This window comes from Microtus ochrogaster, chromosome 4 (genome assembly GCF_000317375.1).
Source record: "Microtus ochrogaster isolate Prairie Vole_2 chromosome 4, MicOch1.0, whole genome shotgun sequence".
Classification (NCBI taxonomy): Eukaryota; Metazoa; Chordata; class Mammalia; order Rodentia; family Cricetidae; genus Microtus; species Microtus ochrogaster.
This window is the reverse complement of record NC_022011.1, coordinates 56,082,660-56,109,877: the sequence shown is the minus strand read 5'-3', so window position 1 is coordinate 56,109,877 and position 27,218 is coordinate 56,082,660. Positions and strand designations below refer to the sequence as shown.

General features: G+C 35.6%; 1 protein-coding gene across 1 annotated transcript in view; it reads left to right on the top strand.

The window, feature by feature from the left end:
• Lrp1b (LDL receptor related protein 1B) overlaps window positions 1-27,218 on the top strand; it is a 1,800,012-nt gene that overhangs the window by 839,957 nt on the left and 932,837 nt on the right. Inside the window, exon 6 of the mRNA XM_026778709.1 lies at window positions 18,313-18,570. Coding sequence (XP_026634510.1) covers window positions 18,313-18,570 — 258 coding nt within the window. The remainder of the gene's footprint in view (window positions 1-18,312; window positions 18,571-27,218) is intronic.

The window sequence follows — 27,218 nt, the reverse complement described above, 5'->3', positions numbered from 1 at the left end:
GGGCAACAGAGTTTCCTAAGGGTTTGGTCTCTGCTATGATAACCATTCTGCAGTAGATAGACAACATACAGGAGGATAAGGGCAGTGTAAATTGTACATTATGGGCTTGGAAAACACAGCACACTGAATTTGGTGGGTAGACAAAGGGGATGCTTTATGGAGGAGTTTGGGTAACGGACTGGATATAGTCAAAATACATTGTGTTAATTTTTAAAAAACCATTGAAAATCGAAGAGAAAAAACAAATTGTTTGTTAAATAAATGAAACTAAAATACAAATACTATACATATTTTTTATTTTTGAAGAGTAGTAAAACTGTATAATTACTTAAATCCTGAGGAGGATAAAAATCTTAAAGCTTGAAAAGTAGAACAATAATTTTTCTTTAGAAAGCCTTCAAGGCATAGCTTGTATCAATTGCAATCAACAGAGTTTGATAAAAAAAAAAAGTCTAGAGTAAGAATAGGAGTTAAAGAATCCCCCTTTGGCACTTCTCTCCCTGTGCCAGCCTGGGCTGGGATGATTAATATCCTGGTATTCTCTCTAGTCATGCTGACTTACAGTCTTTTCAGTTTTTAAAGGAGAAAATCTGTTGCATTGATTTCATTTCTAAATGCATGGAAGCTTTTCTTCTTCGCAATAAGACCAACATTGCATGGATTTTGATGGTGTCTTTTCTAAAACAGAAACCTGGACAAGCTGTTAGCTAAATTGTCCTTAAATGCTCTTCTGATCTTCAGAAAGGTATACTGTTAAGCTACATAAGACATATTTTAAAAAAATGTATTTAGAAGCTTGTTTGGTACACCATTGAATGCTTACAGTACTTAATCTGTCTCCATAATAGTAATGTATAAAACTGGTCTTAACTGTAGGCTGTATGATTGCATCAATGGGAGGCCCTGTGTGAAACACTGAAATTATTCAAATGACCTGTCCTTTTCTCTCTTTTAGATAACGAGTTCCTTGTAACACCTTCCTCCTCTTCACTCTTAGGTGATCTTATTTTACATATCCTTGAGAAAGTACAAGTGATTAAAATAGAGCTTTCTCAGCTGAAGTCCATTAATATAAGACTCTGTGTGAACCCTGAACATATAAGTTACTTTCTTCCTGTTGGAAGAATGAACTGACATTTTTCCTATTAGGTAAAGCTTCAACATTCATCCTCTAAAATATTTAGAGATTAACCATTTGTAGCTATTTGTGAGAGCACTAATGTTTTCTTGTTTGATTTTTAATATTACTCTTATTTGTTTACAAAATCGCAGATTTCTTTATGTTATTTTCAAGTATCCTTTGCTGTGCTCATTCCTGGCTACCCCTGCTCCCTCCTTTTCTGCCTTACTCCTTCAGTTTCAGCACACTCTTCTGTGTTATTGTTTGTTCATGTCCACTGCCCTCCATTAAGTCCTCCTTCCAGCCCTGGATCTCATCCCACTTGTCTGATCCTTGCCTACACTGCTGCCATGTGGATATGCATTTGCATCACCTAGTGGCCAGGACTCACGTTTGACAGAGAACACATGTTCTTTGTCTTTCTGATCTTGAGTTACTGCTTCTGGAAAAATTCAGGTTAGTATTTTGGATCCTTCATCCTATTGATAAAATAATATAGCAGCAAACTTAGAAGGGAGCTCAAACATAGTTTCATTAGAGACTGAAATAAAAACAATGGGGCAAGGAAATCTCAGCAACAGCTTAGTGAAAGAGAAAAGGAAAAAAGTAAGAGAGAGCGCCATTAAACTTGATATGTTCAGAAGTAGATTTCCACAAAGAGCCGCATGGTAACAGGAGAAGCTGGCTTCAGAGGAAGTGAAACATTGCATATTGGGAAATAAGTGCTTGGGCTTTTGGCATTTGTTCAAAAAGAATAGAAAAGAAAGAAATAGAAAGAGAGAATGAAAAGGAAAGGTTACACAGAGCAGAGCAACTTGATAAGCTGGCCAACTGAGCTGTCTCCTATGGCAGAAATTATGTTTGCATCAATGGAGTGGCCTCTTGGCAGGATGAACACATTATCTCATTAAGGGGATAAGTATATGAATAATTATCTTCTCACCACATATTCAGGTGAATCAGATTCCCTGTGGAGTAGTCGCCTGGCTAGGTGAATGACAGGGCCATCTGGACTAATATTTAAAATAGACAGTAATATGTAATGTCCCACTATTTGGAACAGATCAGAATATCATGTCTCTACCAAGGAACTGAAGTAGAAATCAAACCCTATTATTTTCCTCAGCAGGGATAAGAGGGAAGTTATTATGTTCATCATTATTTTTTTAGTGTTATCAGAGAATTGGGAAATGCAATTCAAATCTGACCAACGCGGGTTTCATCCTCAATGGCCTTCCAGGCTAATGTACTGACTGGTTTTGTGTCAACTTGACACAAGCTAGGGTCACTTGAAGAGACAGGAGCCTCTATTTCTCTGTTTCAATAGAGAAAATGTCTAAGATTGGGCTATAGGCCGACTTGTAGGGCATTTTCTTTATTATTGATTCATGTGGGAGGGCACAGATCATTGTGGTTGGTGCCACTCATGGGCTGATGTTCCTGGGTTTTATAAGAAAAAATAAGACACTGAAGAAGCCATGGGGAGCAAGGTAGTAAGCAACACTCCTGTATAACCTCTGCTGAGGCTCCTGCCTCCAGGTTCCTGCCCTGTTCTCACTGCCTTCAATAATCAATAGTGATATGGACATGTAAGGCAAAATATCCTTCCCTTCCCAACTTGCTTTTTGGTCATAGTGTTTCATCACTGCAATAGAAATCCTAACTAAGACAGCTACTAATTACCATCTGTCACTTAGCATCCTGCTGAATATATTTTCCAATTCCATCTATTTTCCTGCATATTTCACCATTACAATTTTCTTTATGGCTCAGTAAGATTCAATTGTGTATATACATATCACATTTTTATTAGCAATTCATTCTTTTTGAGTATATAGGTTGGTTCCATTTTCTTGCGGTTGTGAAAATAATAGTAATAAATACATCTGCGTAAGTATCTCTCATAGGATTAGGAGGTCTTTGGGAATTTATTTAGAAGTGATATAACTGGGCCACGTGTTCTCCTTTTAGTATCTGAGAGGCAGTCAACCCCCCTGATTTCCACAGTAGCTGTTCTACTTTATAATTCTACCAATAGTGGATAAATATTGTTCTTTCTTTATAGCAGCTCTAGTATATGACACTTACAAAATACTTGAGAAAACAAAATGGTAGGAGACTTTATATGTTCTTTGTTTAGCAAAACTAAGAATGTGAAAATGTCTAAATGTCCAAAAGTAGTCTAAACATTCAGTGCAATCTTATCACAATTCTAATGGCATTTTTAACAGTACTAGGAAAAAAACCCCAAATTTGTATGGAAGCCCAGCAGACCACAAATGGTCAAAGAAACGCTAAGTCGTATGAATACATAGCATATTACCTGAACTCCAACTAAATTACAGAGCCGCAGTCACAGAGACAGCAGTATACTGGCACATAACGGAAGAGAAAGACCAATGAAACAGAAGGTCTGAAGATAAACCCAGACAGGTATGACACCAAGTGTCTGCCAACAGTGGGAAGAAACTTGCGCTAGAAAAAAGACAGCCTTCTCAATTAAAGGTGTTAGCAAAACTGGATATTCACCTTCAGAAAAGTAAAATTAAAAACATATATCTCTCCCCTATACAAAATCAATTTAAATTTGATTCAAGACCTTAATCTTATTCTGGAAACACAGAAACCGATGAAAAGAAGCATGAGAAACACATTAGGATGTAGGCACAATAACGAATGCACTAGTATTTTAATCTGTCCTAGATCTTTCCAATTAAAGTTCTTTAAAGATAAGTGAAAAAACTTGCTTTGGTGCCATGATTTCCTCCAACTCTTGTTCATTTCACTTTTTCAGTATTAGAAATATACTCCTAAAGTGGATAGTCATTCTCTACTCTTCCCTTCTCTCTTGAACCTATTTACCTGGAACTTAATATCATTATAACTTGCATGATTTATTATCAGTGGTTTCTATTTCATTAATCATTGATTGGTCCTTGAGCTATAAGACAGTGCCTCCTTTGACTACTCTCTTGTTTGCATGACACCACGTTAATGGAATTATATTTAAACTTCCCGGAACTTTCCCTCCAGCCACTTTCCTGACCTATTCTTTTTCCCAGTACTTGCCATTATTTCTCTTTCCTCTCCCTGTGTATTTTTTTTTATTTGCTTGACTTCCTAAATCATCTCATGCTTTGGCTTAGATTTTGAAGCACTCCTTATTTTCTGGCTTTAAAAAATTACATGAATTCAGAGGTTTCTAAGATTTTATCACAAGTGCTCAAATCTTGACTGAACAAAACATGAAATTGTATGTTCAATATTTCCATACAGATAATTATCAAAAGGCTCGTATTCTTTATATTCAAAACTGATCCCTTCAGCCTATTCCATAGCGATGCTCTTTTTCAGGACTGCCTGTCTTTGTTACTGTTATCTTCTTTTACTTCATTTTTAAGGCTAAAACATTAAACTCACAACTGACTCCATTCCTCCTCTCAAGTACTTTATTTCTAGCTTTTTCATTTATTTCTTACACTCATGTTTTGCATATCATTGTGGCATTTACCACTGCCAAACTAGTTATAGTCAGTATTAGTTTATTGTCTGCCTTGCTCAGGGTGTCAGTTAATTTTCAGTTGCTGTGGAAAAAATACCATGGGCGAGATAACTTAGAGAAACTAGAATTTATTTGTGTTTAGACTTCCAAAGAAATAATAATCTCTTAATATGAATTTTAAAAGTTTCTTCATAGCAGAGGCATATCAGCAACCAGGAGTCACGGGGACAAGAAGCTGAGAACGCACATCCTCAACAGCCAACAGGAAGCAGAGCAAGAGAGACTCTGCGTTGTCAAAGCTCTTCCACAGTGAGGTCCTCCCCAGCAAGGTTGCACACCCTCCCAAACATGTGTTACCATTTGAGAACTAAGTGTTCAAAACCCTGCTTAAAGGAAATATTTTAATCTATATCACAAAATTCCAGTCCCAGGACCCACAGGTTCTTGTACATGTTATAATGCAAAACATATTTGGTCTAACTTTACAAGTATCCATAGACCTTTGCAGTCTCAAGAGTTTCATACCCAAAGTCTCGTTTGAGAATCAAGGAAATCTCTTCATTGTGACTTCCGACTACAAAATAAAAAAAAAGCATACTTTCAACTTATAAAGTCACAGAATATGCATTTCTTTTCCAAAAGAGAAGAATAATAGTGTAGTGAAAAAATATTAGATCCAATCAAGATGAAAACACAACACGTCAAACATCAAATTCTGTAGTTAGATGTCATAACCAAAGAGTTTAGACATCTCTGCAACTCTAGCTTTTCTTCCTATAACATACATCTCTCTTGTACATTGCGTCCACATTCTTGGAAGATGGGTCGCGACTCTGGCACGTCAAACATCTTGGAGTCTTCTCTGCAAACCAAATTTTATTTCACAGCTTCATGCTATAGCCTTTCCAGACCTCTTGCCTTCTCAGGAATTTGGTACAGGAGTGCCCCTGCCACGCACTGCCTGACTATAGTGACTCTCTGTAATAAGGAAGCAGAATGCAGGACCCTGGCTCCTTTAAACCACATAAACAGTAATTTTTGTAATAAGCAGCTTTCAAGAAGCAGAAAATTCCTTAGGCTCTTGTTCACAAGTTGGAAGCTATCAAAGTGAGGTCTTGCCCTGAGTGCACTGTTCCTTTTTTTCCACTGCAGAGCAAGAGGCCTCTCCTTAATGACACTAATTTCCTTAACAATTACAGCCCCAGTTACAGCACATGCTTTGACTGCAACATTAAGCCTCATAGTGCCCCTTTTCTCCCCAAACTGTTCATTTCGTAGTTCTTTCTGACCTACTTGCTGTTTTCATTACAGACCTCCAAAAGAGAAATTATTAACAGCCATGCCACATAGTCATTGTTATACTGTCTTAAAATTTCTTCTGCCAAAGAAAATAGCCCACCATTTAAAATCTAGCCTCAGGTCGATGCTTAAGATAAGAGCAGAAGTCGTCCAATTTCTTTGCTGAAATATCCCATGAATGACTCCTAACACCATTGCTTTTAAAGACCATTCTTCCCTCTGAACTCTCTGGAGAACAGGCCTGAACAGTCTGTAATTCTCCCAGAACTATAGTCTTCTAGACGCTTACTAGAAAGGGCCATTATGCAATGCTTATGCCATTGAACCTGCTTTTATAACCCAAATTTCCAAAGTCATCCACATTCAAACAAAAATAAGCCATAGTCAGGTTCTTCACATCAGCAGCCACTACTCTGGTACCAGTGTCTCTGCTAGCTACTTTTCTGGTGTTGTGATAAAACACCATGAACTTAGAAAGGGACGTTTATTCGATGCCACGATAGACTTATATCGGGCATATGGTGTGAAGGGCAAAAGGCAGGCATGGAGGCCAGAGATCACATCCTCAACAGCAAGCAAGAAGCAGAGATAGCAAAGTGGAAGTAGGACAAGGCGATGGATTCTTCAGGTCCACCCCAGTCATTTACTTCTTCTAGCAAAGTTGCAGGACCTCTATAACAGGACCACCGACTGGGAAGTAGATGTTGAAAGATACCTCCCCATTCAAATGATCAGACCAAGTCAAATGTGCGCAAAAGGAACATAATAATGTTAGCTTTATTTATTGTTTGTTTGTATTTCTGTAATATGCATTAAGGCTTGACAATAGTTAGCTGTGGGCAATAAAAGTTTGTTGAACAAATAAATTTGCAAATTTTGGTGTGGTATTTTTCCTCCCTTTCAGCCAAATTAGATGCGGTCTTCATAAGAACAGATTTAAGAAAGAAAATCTTTTATGACTAGGAGGTATACACAGGCATTTTCAGAAAAGGACATATATATTATATCTTAAACTCAAATGTTACCTATTTTAATCATGGAAGAAGAGGTCTGTCTGCGTTTTGAAATTATGCTTGTATAGTTAAGGTAGTTCCTACCATAATTGGAAAGGTATCAGGGAGATTTTAAAGCAGCTTTTTTGTCATCTCCCAGCAATTCAAATAAATTAAACATTCCTATAGGCCCTGCTTCTGGATATATTCATTTAATTTCCTAAAATTTTAATGAATTTTACTGTGAGATATGGAGCTTTAATATGACAGCAACAATTTAAATGTAAAATTTCTTTTCCTATTGCCTTGGTTATAGTCCAGGTTGAACATTTTATATTAAAATTGTTATTTTAAATTTTAGTATTCATTAAAATATATATTTAAAGCACAGAAATATCCAAAGTAGAAAAGTCCTCAACATTTGTTGGTTTATTTTCAATTATGTGACAAGAAAGCTTTCAGATGACAGCTATGTGAGCTGTCTGTGAAATGGGAAAATTTCCTCTGATAAGGGATAAACCTTTACATTTTTCTTAAATGTATAAACACAAAATGTATATTCTGTATAATGTTACTGGATAGTATATTCAGGACTAAACTCCTGATATTGGATAAGCATTGAGGGAGTCATTCCCTAGGGAATACTATTTCTCTTACGCATAGCATTTCTTAGCTGCTTGCAGTTTTTTGTGACAGGCTGGGGTCCCCTTTCATGTTAACATGTCTGTATGTGTCCTTGTCAGATCTTGTTAAGGCAAGTGTTGATGAGAATTCATGGGTACAGTTTCTATGACGTTTATTGGAGTCCCTGGTGTATAGAACCCTGTTCTTGCACGTTTCTATACCCTCTTCCTCCATAATCCCTGAAATTTAGGTTCAAGATTTATATTGTAGGTGTTTTACTAGGCATCACACTTCTTCTTTACATTTTTTATCAGTTAAAGTTTTCTGGAATGGTCTCACTCTGCTGTAAAGAAATGTTTCTTTGATGTGAGACCTCTAAGGATCAATATTTAAAATATGGTTATTAAGGATACAGTTAAGTTATGTTGGGTGGGTTTAGTAAAATGGTGGTTTTAGGTTGTCTTTCAAGATCTCTGACTTCGTTAACCCTGGGTACCTGGCTAGGTTCCCATTACTAGGTATAATTTCCCTCTTACTGAACAGACATAAGTCTAATTATTGAGTTATTGGTTTCTGACAAGGTATGTATACCACTATTGTATCTATGTGGTAGTTCATAGGAATCAAATCTTGGTAGGACTATTGGTTGCTCCACTCCTTTGGAAACATACATGGCAACTTCTGGTAAAAATAAAAGCTAAATGATGGGAAGTAGGTTTTCAGATCAGCTCCAACTTAGATCCTCTTGATCTTGTGTTCAAAGTCCATGACTTCTTCAGCAATCAGGACTTACCTTCCTTCTCTAGGAGTCAACTAAAGGCAATAACAAAAGCTAACAATGTTTTGGGAATCTCTAAATCAAACTTAAATAACAATTCAAGAAGGGAGTGTCTCATGCTTGGTATTGGCATTTGCCAGGCCAGTAGGGAAAATTTCATTTTTAACTATGTGTGTATATGCAGACTTACATGAAGCTTAGATGTTTTAGCTAAATAGATAATAATGTAATTATTTATGACTTTCCAGAACCTTAGGGGTTCTATTGCTGTGATGAAATACTATCACCAAAAAGCAAGTTGGAGCGCAGAGGGTTTAGTTGTCATAGCATATAGTTACATATTGTTAATCATAACAGAAGGAAGTCAGGACAGAATTTCAAACAGGGCAGTTTCCTGAAAACAGGAGCTGATGCAGAGGCCATGGAGGGGTGGTGATTATTTGCTAGTTCTGATGGCTTACTTGCTTAGAGTGCTTTCTTATAGAACCCAGGCCCACCAGCCCAGGGATAGAATGACCCACAAATGGACTGCATCCTCCCCAACTGATCATTGAAAATATCTTACAGATAGATCTCAAGGAGGCATTTTCTCAAGTGTGTCTTCTTCCTCTTTGATGATTCTAGCTTGTGTCAAGTTGACACACAACACCAGCAAGTACAACATCCTTATTGTTATTTTTCTCGTCTCCTTTTTTCTTATTTTTTATTATTCTTTATTTTCTTCCTTCCCTAAATTAAAGCCCATCTGATGTTTTTCCCATTCTCTCCTCAAATAAGTATATAGTCAGCTATTTCGCTTTCTATATTTCCTTTCCCCAATTCTATGTCTTCAATTTTGTTCAATGGGGCTATATATATAGTTTTTGTAACAGTAATAAACATATTTATGTATATATTATTATATAATACACAATATTTCTATAAAATATATTTTTATAGTATTAGAGTATTATAACTTTGTAATATAACTTTAGACTTGAAATTTTAAGTTTTTATTGTAGAGATTTTTAATCTTCTTAATTGGTTGCCTTTCTAGCATTGTTCTTTTTTTTCAGGATGCTCTCAAGAGTATTTTGTGATTCCTTATGAGAGTTTAAGAACTTTATTTTCCTGTGGACAATGAGATGTAGATGTTGACTGTGATTATTTTGGCCATGTAAATATATTTGACAGAATGGTCATTTTTTATACTATTCTACCAATCCATAAACATGCAACGTCTTTCAATTTTCTATTGCACTTCTTTATCTCATTTTTCAGAAATTTTATGTTTTTATTTTAAAGATCTTTAACCTTCTTAATTAGTTTTATTCTGAGGTGCTTTATATTCCTTGATGCTATTTTGAATGAGAGTATCCATGATCTCTTTCTCTGCATTTGCTAATTTTGTACCAAAAAGGTATTTTATCTTAAAATTGACATAGTATCCTGCTACATGCACAGTATAACACATGCAAGTCAGATGGATTAGAGTTTACCCTTCTCCTTTGGTAGCAGCATAGAATTTTCCAGTTTCCAGAGCACCCACCCAGTCAGTAGGATGCAAGGCTCAAGATTTGGGTAGATAGTTTGTTACGTACACCAATATAAATTGGTAGCCATGGTATGTTAGGACTTGTGGTACATTGCTAGAGGACATACTGGATTTAAAATTTTCCATTGAGAAATCAGCTGTTATTCTGATGGATTATCCTTTATATGTGATATTTTCTTGTCTCTTGTAGCCTTCATTACTCTTTCCTCCTTCTGTTTACTTAGTTATTTAACTATGATATGCTGAGAAGAGCTTTTTTTTTCAATCTTATGTATTATGTGCTCAGTGTACTTTTTATATCTGTATGGGTATATCTTTCCTTAGTGTGAGACTTTTTTTATGTCTTTGATCTTATTGAAGATTTGACCTTTGACATTGTCCTAGAAATCTTCTTCCTTATCTATGTCTATAATCCAAAGTTTTTAAAAATTCCTTTACATCTTTCATTTTCATTGTTTATTTTCTCCAGATCCTCTACTTTATTCTTTTTTAAAAAATACTTATTTATTTATTATGTATACAGAGCATTCTTTCTACGTATGCCTGCAGGCCAGAAGAGGACACCAGACCCCATTACAGATGGTTGTGAGCCACCATATGGTTGCCGGGAATTGAACTCAGGACCTTTGGAAGAGCAGGCAATGCTCTTAACCTCTGACCCATTTCTCCAGCCCCTCTACTTCATTCTTGAATCCTGATATATTATATTTTCTGTTTGATTCATTCTACTAGCAATACTTCCCCTTGAATTTTCTCGTTGAGTTATTAGTTTTTTTCAATTTCATATTCCTTTAAGTTTGAGTTCTCATCCGTGACTTTATGTCTTTATTGAATTATATTTTCAATTTCTGGATTGCATTTGTCATTTCCATCAGTCTTATATTTGTATGTTCTTGGACATCACTCTGGTATTCATTCTCTTACAGTTTGCTGATATGTTTCTTTATATCTTTATTAAATTTCTTAAATTTGTCAATGAAATTTATGATTGTTTTTTGATATCTGAGACCTGTCAATTGTCTAAATCAATGTTTCTTAACCTCTGGACTGAGACCCCATTCACAAGAGTAGCCTAAGTACATTAGAAAACACAAATTTTTACATTATAATTCATAGTAATAGCAAATTTAAAATTATGAAGTAGCAATGAGAATAGTTTTATGTTTGGGGACACCGCACCATGAGGAACTGTATTAAAGAGTCACAGCATTAGGAAGTTCAAGAATCACTGCTCTATGACAAAATGAAAGACAATTCCTGCTGTAGTCACTCCACCATAAAATTATTTGGAAACATTGGGAAGGTTAAGAACCCCTGATCTAGATAGTTCTTGCTAGCAAACATTTCTACAGGACCTGCTAGACCCTGGTGGACTATGTGTACCTAATTATTTTATCATTCTTATAATTCTTGCCATAATTCTAAAATTTCCATATAAGTATTGGTTCCATCTATCTTATTGCCAACTTTGTTGAAATTATAACATTTTTGAGGATCTACTGAGAAATCTGTTTCATTCTATAAACCTGTATCTATAACAGGTATCAGCACTTCCTCCCTCTGTTCTTATTACATAATTTCCAAGGTTGGAAATTGAATTTCAATAATCTTTACAAGTCCAGCATTTTATTTTTTTTTGGTTTTTCGAGACAGGGTTTCTCTGTGGTTTTGGAGCCTGTTCTGGAACTAGCTCTGTAGACCAGGATGGTCTCGAACTCACAGAGATCCTCCTGCCTCTGCCTCCCAAGTGCTGGGATTAAAGGCATGTGCCACCACGGCCCAGCTAAGTTCAGCATTTTTATAATTTACTTTAACTTCTATAGGTAGAGTGGGACAAACATTATTTTTTATGTAATACAGAATTAAGAACAGTAGCATTCTAGATGAATTTTGGTAATTTCTGAAGATATTTTTGGAGCTTATGTATCTCTAATAATCAGTGCTTTGTATAGTGCAGATTCTATACGTATCTCTTCTTCTTGCTGTCTATACAGAAATATGTATCCCACTAACTTAACTGCTTTCCAATCCGTTCCCATTTATATAAATGTATAAAGGACAATTATATTTTCCCTTACCACCTGACAAGAATTATAGTGCTTCACTTGAAAAGTAAAAATGAAACTATTCATTTTGGAGGTACAATAAATACTTATTTATTTTTTTACACTCTACTAGAGCATGGTTATGCTGCATTGTAACACAAATTCTAAATGGTCTTAATAATAAAAACCCAGAGACAGATACTTGGGTAAATGCTGAAAGATCAGAGAAGTAAAAAAACCAGCCACTAGAGCGTCTTCTTACCTCTATGAAATCCTCAGAACAAAAGAGTTTGAACTCCTGTCTCCACCCACCTTATATTCTTATTACCACCTTTCTTAGTGATGAGATTATGGGTGTACTGGGATCGAATGTGTGAGCCACCACTACCTGGCCTTTATGATTAACTAGTAAGTAACTCTGCTCTCTGATCTTCGGGCAAGCTTAATTTGTTAGAGCACTAATAAAATATCACACACTGCATACAATTTCTGACTTTGTCTTACTAAAACACAGTTTTGATCACATAATAACCCACACATAATTAACACTGGCTTCGCACTGAATCTCAAATTAAAACTGTCCATCACCCTAAGATTTAGTAAATCATTCTATTTCCTTAATGTTATTTTATAAATTTCTAAAGATAATATGGGATTTTGAATTCAATTCTAACACACTAGCTATATGACCTTAAATAAGTTACTTAACATCTGAATATTTTCATTTCCTAATATCCATTATGTGGATAATATTAGCATCTAGCTCATAGTCATTAATATGCACATTGCTAGAAAATATGTACATGTATTACCTTGTCTGAATCCTGAAATATCCTCTTTAATGTCAACTCTTCCATCTATCATTGTGAAATTCATCAGTCAGTTGAGTGTTGCCTTCAGCAAACTAAAAAGACTGCAGTCATTATCTTTCCAACATTATGCTGCTCATTCATTTACTCTTTTCTAATAGCTACTTCTTCTAAAATAAGTCCTTTTTCTCTATTATTAGTTCTCATCAAGTTCTTGTATTTCAGTTAACCCAAGAATAAAGTAAAATTCCATTAATATTTGGGTATTTTAAAGATCACTTTAAAAAGAGAATTAGCAATATTTTTAGCATTCATGACACTGGACATCTCTAATGAAAAGAGACCCACATAGGAGCACCAGACTGAGCTCCCAAGGTCCAAATGAGGAGCAGAAGGAGGGAGAACATGAGCAAGAAAGTCAGGACAGTGAGGGGTGCACCCACCCACTGAGACAGTGGGGCTGACCTATTGGGAGCTCACCAAGGCCAGCTGGACTGGGAATAAAAGAGCATGGGATAAAACCAGAATCTCTGAACATGGCGGACAATGAGGGCTGCTGAGAAGCCAAGGGCAATGGCACTGGGTTTTGATCCTACTGCATGAACTGGCCGTGTGGCAGCCTAGCCTGTTTGAATGCTCACCTTCCTAGACCTAGATGGAGGAAGGAGGACCTTGGACTTTCCACAGGGCAGGGAACTGTAACTGCTCTTTGGACTGGAGAGGGAGGGGGAGAAGAAAGGGGGGGAGAGGAGAAAGGAGTGGGAAGAGGGGGAGGGAAATAGGAGGCTGGGAGGAGGTGGAAATTTTTTTCAATAAAAAAATATTTTAAAAAGTGTCTTGGGAATATACCCAAGAGAGGCCTTATCATACAACAAGAGTATATGCTCTACGATGTTCATAGCAGCATTGTTTGTAATAGCCAGAACCTGGAAACAACCTAGATGCCCTTCAATGGAAGAATGGATGAAGAAAGTATGGAATATATACATATTAGAGTACTACTCACCAGTAAAAAACAAGGACTTCTTGAATTTTGCATGCAAATGGATAAAAATAGAAAACACTATCCTGAGTGAGGTAAGCCAGACCCAAAAAGAGGAGTATGGGATGTACTCACTCATATTTGGTTTCTAGCCATAAACCAAGGACATTGAGCCTATAATTAGTGATCCTAGAGAAGCTAAATAAGGAGAACCCAAAGAAAAACATATAGGCATCCTCCTGAATATTAACCTTCATCAGGCGATGAAAGGAGACAGAGACAGAGACAGAGACCCACATTGGAGCACCGGACATAATTCTCAAGGTCCAAATCAGGAGCAGGAGAGAGAGCACGAGCAAGGAACTCAGGACCACGAGGGGTACACCCACACACTGAGACAATGGGGATGTTCTATTGGGAACTCACCAAGGCCAGCTGGCCTGGGTCTGAAAAAGCCTGGGATAAAACCGGACTCTCTAAACAGCAGACAATGAGGACTACTGAGAACTCAAGAACAATGGCAATGGGTTTCTGGTCCTACTGCACGTACTGGCTTTGTAAGAGCCTAGGCAGTTTGGATGCTCAACTTACTAGACCTGGATGGAGGTGGGGGTTCCTTGGACTTCCCACAGGGCAGGAAACCCTGATTGCTCTTCAGGCTGAGGAGGGAGGGGGACTTGATTGGGGGAGGGGGAGGGAAATGGGAGGTGGTGGCAGGGAAGAGACGGAAATCTTTAATAAAAAAAAAGTGTCAACCTTATTATAAATGTATAGATACTTGAGTACATACCTTAACCTAACAGTTTAAATCTTTCCTGGAGGTTTACTCTTGGGCTGATGTCTTCTTTTGTCTTTGATTACTTAATACTATAAATACTAACTCAATTAGTTAACTGAATAAAGCATATTTGCACAGAGATCAGTTCAGAATAATTGCATTGTGAAAGTAAAGATTTAGTAAAATCAAGTATAATTTAGATAAATGGTAGAATGTTTCTTGCTCAGCCTAATATTGCTTTTATTGGATTTTCTTGACTTAATTAGTGCAGAATTTTAACTTTATAAATGAATGATAATATATCCTTATTAGTATTTGCTTTATAATTGTTAAACTTAAGGGAAAGAGAGAGATTAATGAGACCATTATATTTTAGAAAGGAAAATTTCTCACCATATATTTTAACTTCTGTGGGTCAGGAGGCAATGCTGGAGGTCAGATGCTATCCACAAAGTTTCAACTGCTCTGCTCCTGAGCAAGGTTTCAGACCAGCCCTATTTCCTTTTTACTTTAGTGGCATTACTCTCCTGAATGTGTTTGACAGCCCAGTGGAGGGGTTGATTCAATCTGGCTTCCTTCTCTAAGGTGGAGTGTTGACTACCGGTGCTTTTTTGAGTTTCAATCTCCTCTGTGTGAAAGGTTAATGTTTATTACATCTCACTAAACTTTGATTTGGGTATCTCTGTGACGGAATTCATCAAAAGTGTTTTCCTACTGCTCCTTTGAGAAAACTTTCAATTGACTCTAAGAATGGCACAGAGTAATGGCATCACGTTATTCCGGGCAGCCTTTCATCTTCATTAGTGCGGCTCTTCAGTTAGCTGTGGAGATCAGAAGCAGTGCAGGTGGACACACATAGTAGTCTTTATAGGTCAGGGCTGGCTTCAATTATTAAGTCAGTCTGAGTTCTTGCCTTAAATCTCAATGAGATTCAACGTTCCTCTATTCCAGGGGCTTTTCTCATTACACCAGATATTATATTCATTGGTCCAAGGGATGCAGTTAGTAGTCAGCAGGATATATAAATACTGTTTATAAAGCTTTTCATAATTAACATTCTAAGTATCATTCTTTCAATATGCTAATTGTATTTTTAAGGCCGAACTATTCAGGCCATGTCAGAGTATAGATCACTTAGCTGTCTTGTTTTTGTGTGTTTTCTGTTAGGAGAAAGATTTAAAATTTGTGATATGCATTTTTCATTAAAATAATCAGTCACATGGTAATTTTAAAATCAAATCAAAAGCGTTAAACATATATAATATATATGTCAGTATGTGTTCCTATGTTGACAAATCTCAGGGGAGTTTAATCATTCCTTCACATTTTGAACTAGTTAAGAAGTGGCTGCCAAAATCAAAGATTTGCATAAATCTTTCCAGCAAAGCTTTGCATAGAAACTTATTTTGAGGGTGAGGCAAATTCTCTGAGTTCATTTCAAATGTCTCAGGAAGACAATAAGCAGGGACATTACTGTGAGCATAGCTTTGTAAATCTGATACCAAAGACATCTCAGAGTCTCTAAACTGAGAAGTCTATAATCTCACAGGTTTCACAGATTTCAAGGTCACACAGAAAAGGATCAATCCAGAAGTATTAAAGAAAGACCACATGTGAATTCTGAACATCGAGGGCAAGCGTAACATAGCCTTAATGTAGAATTAAGAGATTTTCAGAGAACTCCAACACCTAACAGGGCTTAGATATGTTCTGCAGAAAAGGTTATACTATACAGAGATGCTCTACCACTTGCCTTAGTTTCCTGGGATATTTCTTTGTTGTAGAAATTATCTTGGTGTTTTGAGGCTTCCTATTTGTTGGTTTACACTCAAGTGTTTCACATACTCCATATTGGGCTAGTCAGTTTTATAATGTCAATGGACATTTTGTTGTTTGCATTGTTTATCTCATTATGCCAATGTTTTGAGTCTTTTCAAACTTAAAACTAAGTCTGTAGTTATACTGAGATAATTTCTTAAGAGAAAGGATGGTCAATACGTATGAAATGCAATGAACTGAATTCTGAAATTGGCCTTTTTTAACATTGTGACAGAGGACACCAGCTTCAGGAGAGATCTCTTCTTGCTGGAGGTCTTGATTTCCTATCCAGACCATTATTAACAAGGACCACAAAATAATACTGATTGGAAGCCTTGGATTTATTTAATTAAATGGATCAACATATGATAGAGATATTTTTTCCTACTTCACAGTGCTTGGTGCTTGTGACATTTTTGTATGTCCAATCTTTTTCTTGATTCCTTTCATAGACAAAAATGTATTTATATGTTCTACAAATTTCTATTAAAGATTCACATAGTGTTTCTAAGTATCCTGAAGTATAAAAATTCTATTACTTTTGTATCTGAGTATTATGTTATTCAGCCTTCTTCCTAGATGCTAAAAAGAGCATAATTACGGTATATAAGTATGTAAATAGGAAAATATATCTGCTGTATGGGTTATAATAAAGAAGTATTTTATAAAAAGTCATGGAGAATGAGACTTGCAACTTTATAAGATGTAACAGAAGTCCTCATCAGGAAAGCGACTTCTAAATAGTGGCCATAATGAGATAAGGATCCAGTCAATGTATAAGAAAAAACAGTATTCAAGGAAGGAGCCTGTGTTATCCAGTCTTCCTCACTTATACAAGGCACACTACAGAGTGTAACCTTTCTAGAACATGATGACCAGGACCAATAATCCTAGGAATGAGAAGACATCTCAGGAAAGCTCGTAAGACCTGTTACTGGTCACAATTTTGTTCTGTGTAGAGTGAGCTTTTAGGGGCAGAGGTGGGGAATCAAAAAGAAATTGGTGTTATCTACACTGTGTTTTCCTGGCATAATCATGGCTGGTGTGTTGGAATGCTCTAAGAGGACGCACCAACAGAAGGAAGGCAAACAGCTGGAAGGCCACTGGATTAAATCAGGAGATAGACGCTGACAGCCTGACACAGGATGTGCTGGTCGTAGCTAATGTGAGATTGGGAATTCGCTTCTTTCTACATTGGGCATCAGAGCCAAAACGATTTAGTGATACATTGACTAGGTCTCATCCTAAGACCTGAAATGACGAATTCTGTGTTCTTTATCCCTTAACCATCAAAACCAGGAGGCTCATATAAACAAGCTGTAGGAACACTAGTTTTCATGTGGAGTTTATCACTACCTCTGAACGTCTGGACAATTTCAGCATGCCCATCAAAAGCACATAAATCCTACCATCACTAAAACTGTATGGCATAAAAGTATGGTCTCCATCTAGGTTTGTTTTACATCTGGAATTGGTTGTTTGGCTCTTCAGTCAGTGTGGAACCACAGAGGCCAAGGTGACAGATTCATATTGTTGGGAGCCTGAGTTTTCTGTGTTCCGTTCCAGAGAGTATATCTGAGCTTTTACACTCACGTTACAAATATGTGCCCTTGCTCACAAAGGAGACTCAGAAACTATTTTGTAGACACATCTGGATACATCATTGTTGCTAAAACCAAACAGCAGCAGCAACAGCAATAAAAAACAAACAAACAAACCTCACAGCACAGCACTTTCTTTCTTTACCACTGATAAAAGTAAACAGGATTGCTTTCACGTTAACACCACGCATTATGACTTAGGGAATAACGAAAGCAAGTGCTCAGACAAATGCATTTTCCCAGAGAGTGAAACAACCCATTCACTGAAGTGTGTGTAGCTTATTAAAAAGGTGTTCATGCAAGTATTCTTTCTACTCCAATCATATTTTACAAGCACAGGTGTAACTTTTAGTTGACAATGCACCATTAAATAAAAAAAGATGAAATCAATTATCTCTTCTTTAACACATCTTTCTGTATTTCATTTCAGAACCTGCAGATAGTCCACCAATGCTACTCATTGCAAGTCCCGAAACAATTGAGGTCTTCTACATCAACGGAAGTAAGATGACAACTCTAAGCTCAGCCAACAGAAATGAAATTCATACTCTAGATTTTATTTATAATGAAGAAACGATTTGCTGGATTGAATCAAGGGAGTCTTCAAATCAGCTCAAATGTGGCCAGATGACAAAATCAGGAAGATTAAGAGATGAAAGAATAATTAACATTCTTCCATCCTTCCACAGTAAGTCTTTCAATTCTGCGCATTGCCCTTCAAGAATTTCCTGTACAGACAAGTGTGTGGGATTCTTATCTCTCTGTCGAGCCTAGATTGAAGGGCTGCATGTGTGACTAAGAGTGCATTTGATACACACTTGTGTTTGATCACACATAGAGATTTAGTAGCTCTCTGTCGGGAAGTACACAATGCATGGTTACTGTAAGACGGACTTCGATGTTTCCTGAAGGGTCACCGTGCTTATAATTGACATTTTTCACTGAAACATAGATCACAATGTGATGGCAAAGGTAGAATTTCAGTAAAAGAAGAAACCAAGAAACTTATTTTGATAGTTGTCAGTTAACTGACTGTAGTATTTATTTCAAATACATTGAAAACTAATAGGCTTTTGCCAATAGGTAAAAGAATATCAGTGTTGAATTTAATTAAAGCAAATCAGTAGTTTTCATTATTTTCCAAAAACTTGATGTTTGGATTTTTTTTTTTTTTGACTTTTCATTACCGGTGACCACTCTTCTCTTTGTGTATAGCAAAACAAACTGAAGTCATGTGGTTACACACATAGACACAGTAACTGTCCTCCCTCTGTTCCATTTTCCGCATGGGTGTGCACCTTATTTGCATATACCTGGATTGCTTTGCATGAAAATTTTAAAATGGGTCCAGTTATCTTCTCATTTACCAAAAATGGTGCCCTCATAAAACATAAATAAAAAGTATTATATACATCCAGGAAGAAAAAAAGTCTAAGGTAGAATAAATACAATTTGTTGATTAGAAATGGTAATTTGAACACCCAGCAATGAAGAATGGTGTTTCAAGCATATTTCACACATGGGTTCAGGCAGAAATTGAATTTCAACCAAGAAACCAACTTTTTTTGCCACATTTAGATTACCTCATTTAATACAAATGTATTTGTCTCCAGAAATAACATAGTGTTCAAATAAGCAGAATATTTCATAGCTATGCAAGATTGTCCCCAAGGTAATTTCAGTAGTCTTTTTTCTACAATTAATGTTTTCTGAATGTATTGATTTCTTCTTTGATAACCATCAAATCAAACATTATTTCATAAATCCAAGGAACACAAAAGAATTGCACATCATAACACTGTAAACATGCTTTTGTAACTTACTATATTTGATTTATTAAACAAATTAAAATATCTATCCAAATAGAGAATATTTTGTTAGGCCGTTCATGAAATGCTGAATTAGCATATTTATTTTGAACTGAGGAAAAAAATGCACTCTAATTATTTTATTTAGAGCAAATAGTTTTTAGTGAACTTTGGTTTAAGTCATGTAATTATGTAGTCACTTTTAATTTTTAAAGGAGTGTTTAAATTTGAAGAAGTAATTTAATGATCGTGTGGACAGAAATCTGGACACGGTTGGCTGGCCTCTGTCATGACTGTAAACTGTACATTTTAGCAGCTTCTCATAGCACAGCTGCCATTGAATATTATATGCTTTGCTTTTACTATGACAATTTGTAAGTTAATAATGAAGTTTGAATATTCCATGCATATATAATTACATAAAATCTCTGTCACACTATATAAGCTAAAATAATGAACTGACAGAAATCTGGTTGGTTACATTTTCCCCATTACCTCTCTTTCAGAGATATTTTCACAGTTTTTTAACCATTATTTGTATGTGCCTTTTATCAGAAAGTACACAAAAAAGAACATTGCCTTTTTAGAAAATACTTTAGAAATATATTTCAAAATGTTCATTGTAAAAAAAATAATAATCAGCCAAGACAGATCAAAATGGCTTGTGTCACAAATTTGTATGACTGTGGTGGACATTGTTGGCAGTTTTCACATAATTACAGATTTCCTCTTCTCATACACAGCTCATCTCCGATTTAGCAGAAGAGATAGAGCTGTTCTGGTTTAAAATAGATAAAACTTTAACTGAGAACTTAAGACTGTTAGAAAAAGTTAAAGGGTTATAACAGACCCAGGAATCTAAACTCTACGTTTGTTTGCTGAATGAATGTAGCACAAAAACAGATCTTAAGATGTTTATCAATCACGATTAATTGCTATCTGTGCAAATTAAACTATGACTGTTTTTTTTTTAAAAAAAAATATTTATTTATTATGTATACGAAGTTCTGTCTGTGTGTATGCCTGCAGGCCAGAAGAGGGCACCAGACCTCATTACAGATGGTTGTGAGCCACCAAGTGGTTGCTTGGAATTGAACTAATGTCCTTTGGAAGAGCAGGCAATGCTCTTAACCACTGAGCCATCTCTCCAGCCCCATATGACTGTTTTTAAGCCGGATAATGTCATATAGAAAATATGGGCAGCTAGCTTGAATTTGGATTTGATTTTATAGCTTTTTCAAATATGTCTTTTGGTCTGCATTTTGGTACTCCATACAAGCAAACCAAGTTTATTAGTCCGCTAATACTAGTTTCAGAATGTCAGGATCTTTGAAGGTTGGAAAAGGTGTGGAAATGGTGACTTATGAAGACTTGTACTGTTCAAAAATTCCTAAAATTGCTTCTAGCGTTGTTCCATATTGCTTCTGAACACTTATAACATGCTGACAGCATATTATAGAATAATAAAGAATGGACAATACCATGCTTAAGAAATCATATTAATTAAGAAACACTGGAGAAAATGATAGAGTACACCTTTACTGAATATTATTTTTCCTTATTTATAATACATTATATTTCATACTTAACATTCTATCCTCTAAAGCACAGACCTAGTAAATTTTGGATTAATTGACTTGCAAACAAACTTGATTTCAATAAAAATATGTTTAGCAAAACATATTTGTAGCAGGTATTTATTTTCTAAAATTTTTCTTAGAGAACATTCTAATAGGAACAGATACTGAAATCAAATAAGCTTATGACCCCATCAGAACTTTGTCTTCAGAAGTGAACGTAGCTGATAAGGACAGTTTTAATTTATTTTATTATTAAAGATGTGTCATCATCCATACTTTCACTCTGTTGCTGTATGTGATTCTCAAATTTTTTGAAGACTCTGACAATCGCTTTGCATGCTCTAGAATGGCCTGGACTTCTCAGATCCGTTCTTGGGCTGAGCTCCAGTCCAGCAGAGTATGTCTATTTCAAGATAGCATTGCCCATGCTGCGTATCTTGTAGCTTCTGAATTAGCTCCACGCGGCTTTTATCTTCTCTCTAAGCCCATTTCCATGATAAAATTTAGCTCTTGTCCCATTTGAAGATCTGCCTGTACCTAGTAAATCAAATCTTGGATGGAGTTTTCTTTAGTTTTAACAGCTGAGTTTTGTCTTCTATGCATCTTAATTATTTTCCTATAACTTGGTTCATGATCTTTAGGGAGAAAGTTTGCTAAATTCCCTATTTTGTTCCTTTGCTATCACCAAATATAAGTATTGTTTGTAATGGTCAATTGTATTGAGAGATGTGATTCCTAAAAATAAGCCATATCTCAATCATATATATATATATATATATATATATATAGAGAGAGAGAGAGAGAGAGAGAGAGAGAGAGAGAGAGGAAAGGTGTCATAATTTCCAAGTTGTACAGTGTGTAGACAGGGGCTAGCTTTGTCTTATCCATTTTCAACCTTCGGAGTTGTTAGAATTAAGAGTGTGTACCTCCAAACCTATATTACATTGTTTCAATTTGCATTCACATGGTTGCCAGTGAAGTAGTTCACTCCAGTAGAGACTTAGATGTCAGTTTCTTTCTTTACAATTCTGTAGAATTCATTATCATATCTTATTACTTAAACCCATACTGGTGTAGTAGCTTCTCGTTTCTCTCACCGGGTAAAAGAAGGCTTTGCTTTTTCTCCATGGACAACTGCCCTGCTCTGATCCTCTCTCTCATACCATCCCTGTGTTGCATGGGAAAGTAGATTTGCATATCCTCGGGTGCAGTTCAGTTTCTCATCTCAAATTTATGATATCATATTCTTTCTGAACATATCCCAGTTTAGCAGCCCACGTCAAACATGGGATTTATGCTTTTACTTCTTCACCAGGCATGAAATGCATGTAACAATAAATTCAGAAGGCAGCATTCTAGTAGAAAATATTAAAAGATTTGAGAACTTCTAGAAAAGAAATGCCGATGATGGCCATCATATGCTCAGGGTATGTTTCACAAACAGTATTTTCTCTTCATTTGTCCACGTCTTCCCTCAGCTAGTTGCCAGGTATTTGGCTCTTATCAGTTCAGAATTTAGAACATTTTTATTAGAATATCTTGTGAAGCAATTTTTGCACAGGTAGTTAAAGTAAATACTTTTACATTTTCTTTACCAGAAATCATCTTGTGCAGGAACGTTACAACTCTCTTCCTACATCTTCTGTTGATAAACTTCTGTTTAGTGAGAAAATGCATGAATATTAAGCACTTCATGACTTTAAAATCTTTTATTTTCTATTTAGCATATTTACATGGAATCATAAAAGGTGTTTTTTTATTTTTGGTCTGAGACATGAATTAGCATTTGAAAGTGTTCAAAACTAATTAGCATACTTCATTTTTGCAGGGATTTGGTGTGCTATGGAGAAGAATGGATCATTACTTAGAATTTTCCTTTAAACTGGCTAAAAATGCTGGTCTGAGAACAGAGTTCCAGAGAACCTAAGATACTTTTTTTGATAATATATTTGTACTATTTTTCTTACCTTTTACAATAACATTAGACACACTGGCTTCAAAGTGACTCCTTCTGAGGAACAGTCAGCTCAGGGCCGTGGAAAGCCTTCCTAGGTACCTAGATACAGGGGAAAGCAAAGCAAAACTTTTTCACACTCTGCTCTTCTACAATTTGTCTTGCCCATTGGCTTATCTCTGTTATGTCAGGCATAAAGACTGTGACTGTCTGACTGTTATTCGGCAGTAAGTAAGCAACTTGAAAACCCAGAAACCAAGGATATGCCAGACATCAACGTTTAGGGTCATTTTTTCTTAGCATTTGTTTAACTATATTTCACACACACAGGCACGAATAAGCTCCCATCCACCTTGGACTTGATGCTGTATAAGTCTATTAAATACTGATTATTAAGCTTTCCATATAGATTCATACATCTGTTGTTTTTTAATAATCATTGTTTTAAGCTTTGGGTTTCGTGATGAGTTTTGTTCAAACGTATCATGTGCTATGACATATTCCCTGCCCTTTCCCCTTCCCTGCCTGTCATGGCCTTTACTGGTCCTGAGCTTAATTTCTAAAATTCCCACTATTAATCAATTACTGTATATAGAGAGTATTTATGCAGAATATGTATGGTATGTTTCAATATATTCAACATTTATGTTATATTTTAATATCCCAAATAACTGTGTTTTATCTTATCTGAATGGGGAATATTTTTAATATTTATAATTCATTCAAACATCATAAGGGAACGCATTACTTGATATCATAACAGGACTAACTAAAAAGTAACTAAAATTTAACAAAAAAAATAATAAAATAGCAAAATTCTGACAAAATGTTAAATGATTTCTGCAGATATTTTTATTTCAGAGAATAATTTATCCATTAAACTTTTTAAAATTGCTGCCAAGTTTTCTAGAATTTCATTTTTTTGGCATTTTTTCACATTTTTCACTATGTTATTTTATTATTTAAAACAACTTAAAGCTTAAATATATTTTAATTATATTCTTTCTTTCCCCCAAGTCCATCCAGATCCTCCTTTCTTCTCTACCCAATCAATTTTAAATTCTTTCTCAAAACGTAAACAAAAACCCAATGCAACAACAAAATTTCCAAAACCTGGAAAACAAAATATATCAACACTAAAATAGAATTTAAAAAGAAAAGGAAAGAAAAACACAAACAACTTTTAAACAAGTAAAAGCACACAAAAAAAATTGTGGAGTTTATTATTTGTTGGTCAACTTGCTCTGAATGTGAGATATTCCCTGGAGTGTTTTAGTATCAAGTATCATTCCATTGGAGATAACTGACTTTTTCCCTCTTCCAGAAGGTAAAAAAGAACAGTTTAGTTGTTAATCTTTATACTCATCTCTAGGTTTTCATTTATTCATTCATCCATTCATTTTCAAATATAACAAAAGAAAATATAAGAAAAAAAACAAGAAACTATTACATAGAAGTTAGACAAGTCAAACTAACTGAAGAAAAGGAGACGAAGAGAAGGCACAAGGGTGAGAAATTTACTCATTTCCATACTTAGTAATTGTGGAAATTCCATATCCACAAAAACAAATAAGCTAGAAACCATAATATAAACAAACAGGACCTGGTGGAGACCTTGCAGGCCTCATGGTTGAACAAGGCACTTACATATGAGTATAGCAGAATATTATTAGGACACACTCTATCACTTTTTTTTAAAGCAGTATTATTTGGATTTTTTTCTAGGTGCCTAGGACATCCAGTCTCAGCTTCCTGGTAGCCCAAGTAGTGTTAGGTAAGGTGTTCATCTGCCAGAGTGACCCTTAAGTCAGATCAGGTATTACTTAGTTACTCATACAAGCTTTGTGACTCCATTAACCTACATGTCTTTTACATTGCAGAAAAAGAGTATTTGGCTAGTTTTGGCTGTTTTTTGTGTCTGGTTCTCCTTTGACAGCATGGAGCTTTTCTTCCTATACTAAAGGAACATTGGGGTGAAGGCTTTATGTAGTCAACTGTTCAACACCTCCATATTCAATGAGTTATGGGTATTATCTTTAATGATTGAGCCTTGCTCTCAGTTGATGGAGAGCAATCTCCATCATTGGCAGGAAAATGGGTCATTGGGAATTCCTGTGAGGCCCCTTTGGCCAACTCAACTAGATGTAACCCGAACCTGGTACTGGTACCTTCATTTGGTAAAAGACATGGTCAGTTGGAACTCTGTCTTCCCCAATATTTGGTGGTTTCATTTAGATTAACTTCATATATGTATGCATCTTAGGAGATTTCTACTGTATGAGGTTTTCATACTATCCCTCAAATGAACCTTAATTTTAGCTGTCTTTCTCTATACTCCCTCCCACTACCCACAATCCCCTCCCCACTTCCCGCTTGATCCTCCCATTCCAGAATCCCCCAATACATCCATAAACATCTATTTCATAGTTCCATCCTAATAATATGTCTATTCCCTTTTGTACCTATTCTACACCTACTAGCTATGTTTCTATGGTTTATAACTTGATCATCATTTATTTTACAGCTAATATCAACATACAAATAAACAAATACCACACTTGTCTATCTGAATCTGGGATACTTTATTCAATATATTTTTTTTCATATTTCCATGCACTTATTTGCCTTCAAATTTCATGATGTCAGATTTTTCTTTGTTTTGTTTCTTTTGCTGTTATTGTTAATAGCTCAATAATAATACTCCATTGTATAAATGTACCAGATTTTCTTTCTCCATTTTTGTGTTGAGGCACACCTAGATTGTTTCCAGTTTCTGGCTATTCTGAAAAGAGCAGCAAAGAATAACGTTGAACAAGTGTTTCTGTGGTAGGACAAGACATCCTTTGACTATAAACCCAACAGAGGTATAACTGGATCTTGAGGTAGATGGGTTACCATCCTTACCAAGATCTCCCCCACTGTGGTTCATAGTGACTGTATGAGTTTGTAGAAGTTCCCACAAGCAAGGTATAAGTGTTCCACTTACTCCTTATCCTCTCCAACGTGAACTGGCACTTGTTTTGTTGTTCTTAACTAGCCTGACTGGTGTAAGATGAAATCTCAATATAGTTGTGATTTGCATTTCCTTCAGATAAGTATGGTGAACATTTCTCTAAGAGTTTCTCATCCATTTGAGTTTCCTTTATTGATAATGGTCTGTTCAGATCTGTGTCACATTTTTATCGGGTAATTTTTTTTATTTGATACCTATTTTCTTGAGTTCTTTGTATATTTTTGGATATTAGTCCTCTAATCAGATGTGTAGTTGCTAAATTTTATTTTCATCCTGAAGATTGCCCTTTGCCCTTTGTCTGAAATAACAGTACCCTTTCCAATGTAGGAGATTTTCAACTTCATAACGTCTCTTTATTAATTGTTTTTCTTAGTGTCTGTACCATGTTCTGTTCAGGAAGTGTTTTCTTTGTGTCAGTGAGTTCAAGGATATTCCATACTTACGATTCTATCAGGTTCAGTTTATATAGTTTTGTGTGAAGGTCTTTGATCCATTTGGAACTGAGTTTTCTGAAGGATAATAAAGATCTGTTTGCATTCAGGTGTACATAGATGTATATGTTTATGTCTAGGTCTTCAATTTATTTGATTACTGTATCTTTTTGTGGATTACTAACACACTGTTTTTTTAATTACTATAGCTTCATAATAAAACTTTAAATCAGGAATCATGATACATTCAGCAGTTCTTTTGTTATTAGGTATTATTTTAATTATTCTGGGTGTTTTTGTTTTGTTTTTTTTTTTTGGTGATAGTAGGTATTTTCTTTTTGTGTGTTATTTTCTGTTTTGTTGTGGTTTTTTTTGTGTGTGTGTGTGTATTCATCTGAAACTGAAAGCTGTCCTTTAAAGTTCTTTGAAGAATTGTGCTGGAAATTTTTTTCTTTTCTGATGGAGGAAGGCCATTGGTTAATTAAATAAAGAAGCTGCTTGCCCTGATAGGTTAGAACGTAGATGGGAGGAGTGAATGGAGCAAAATGCT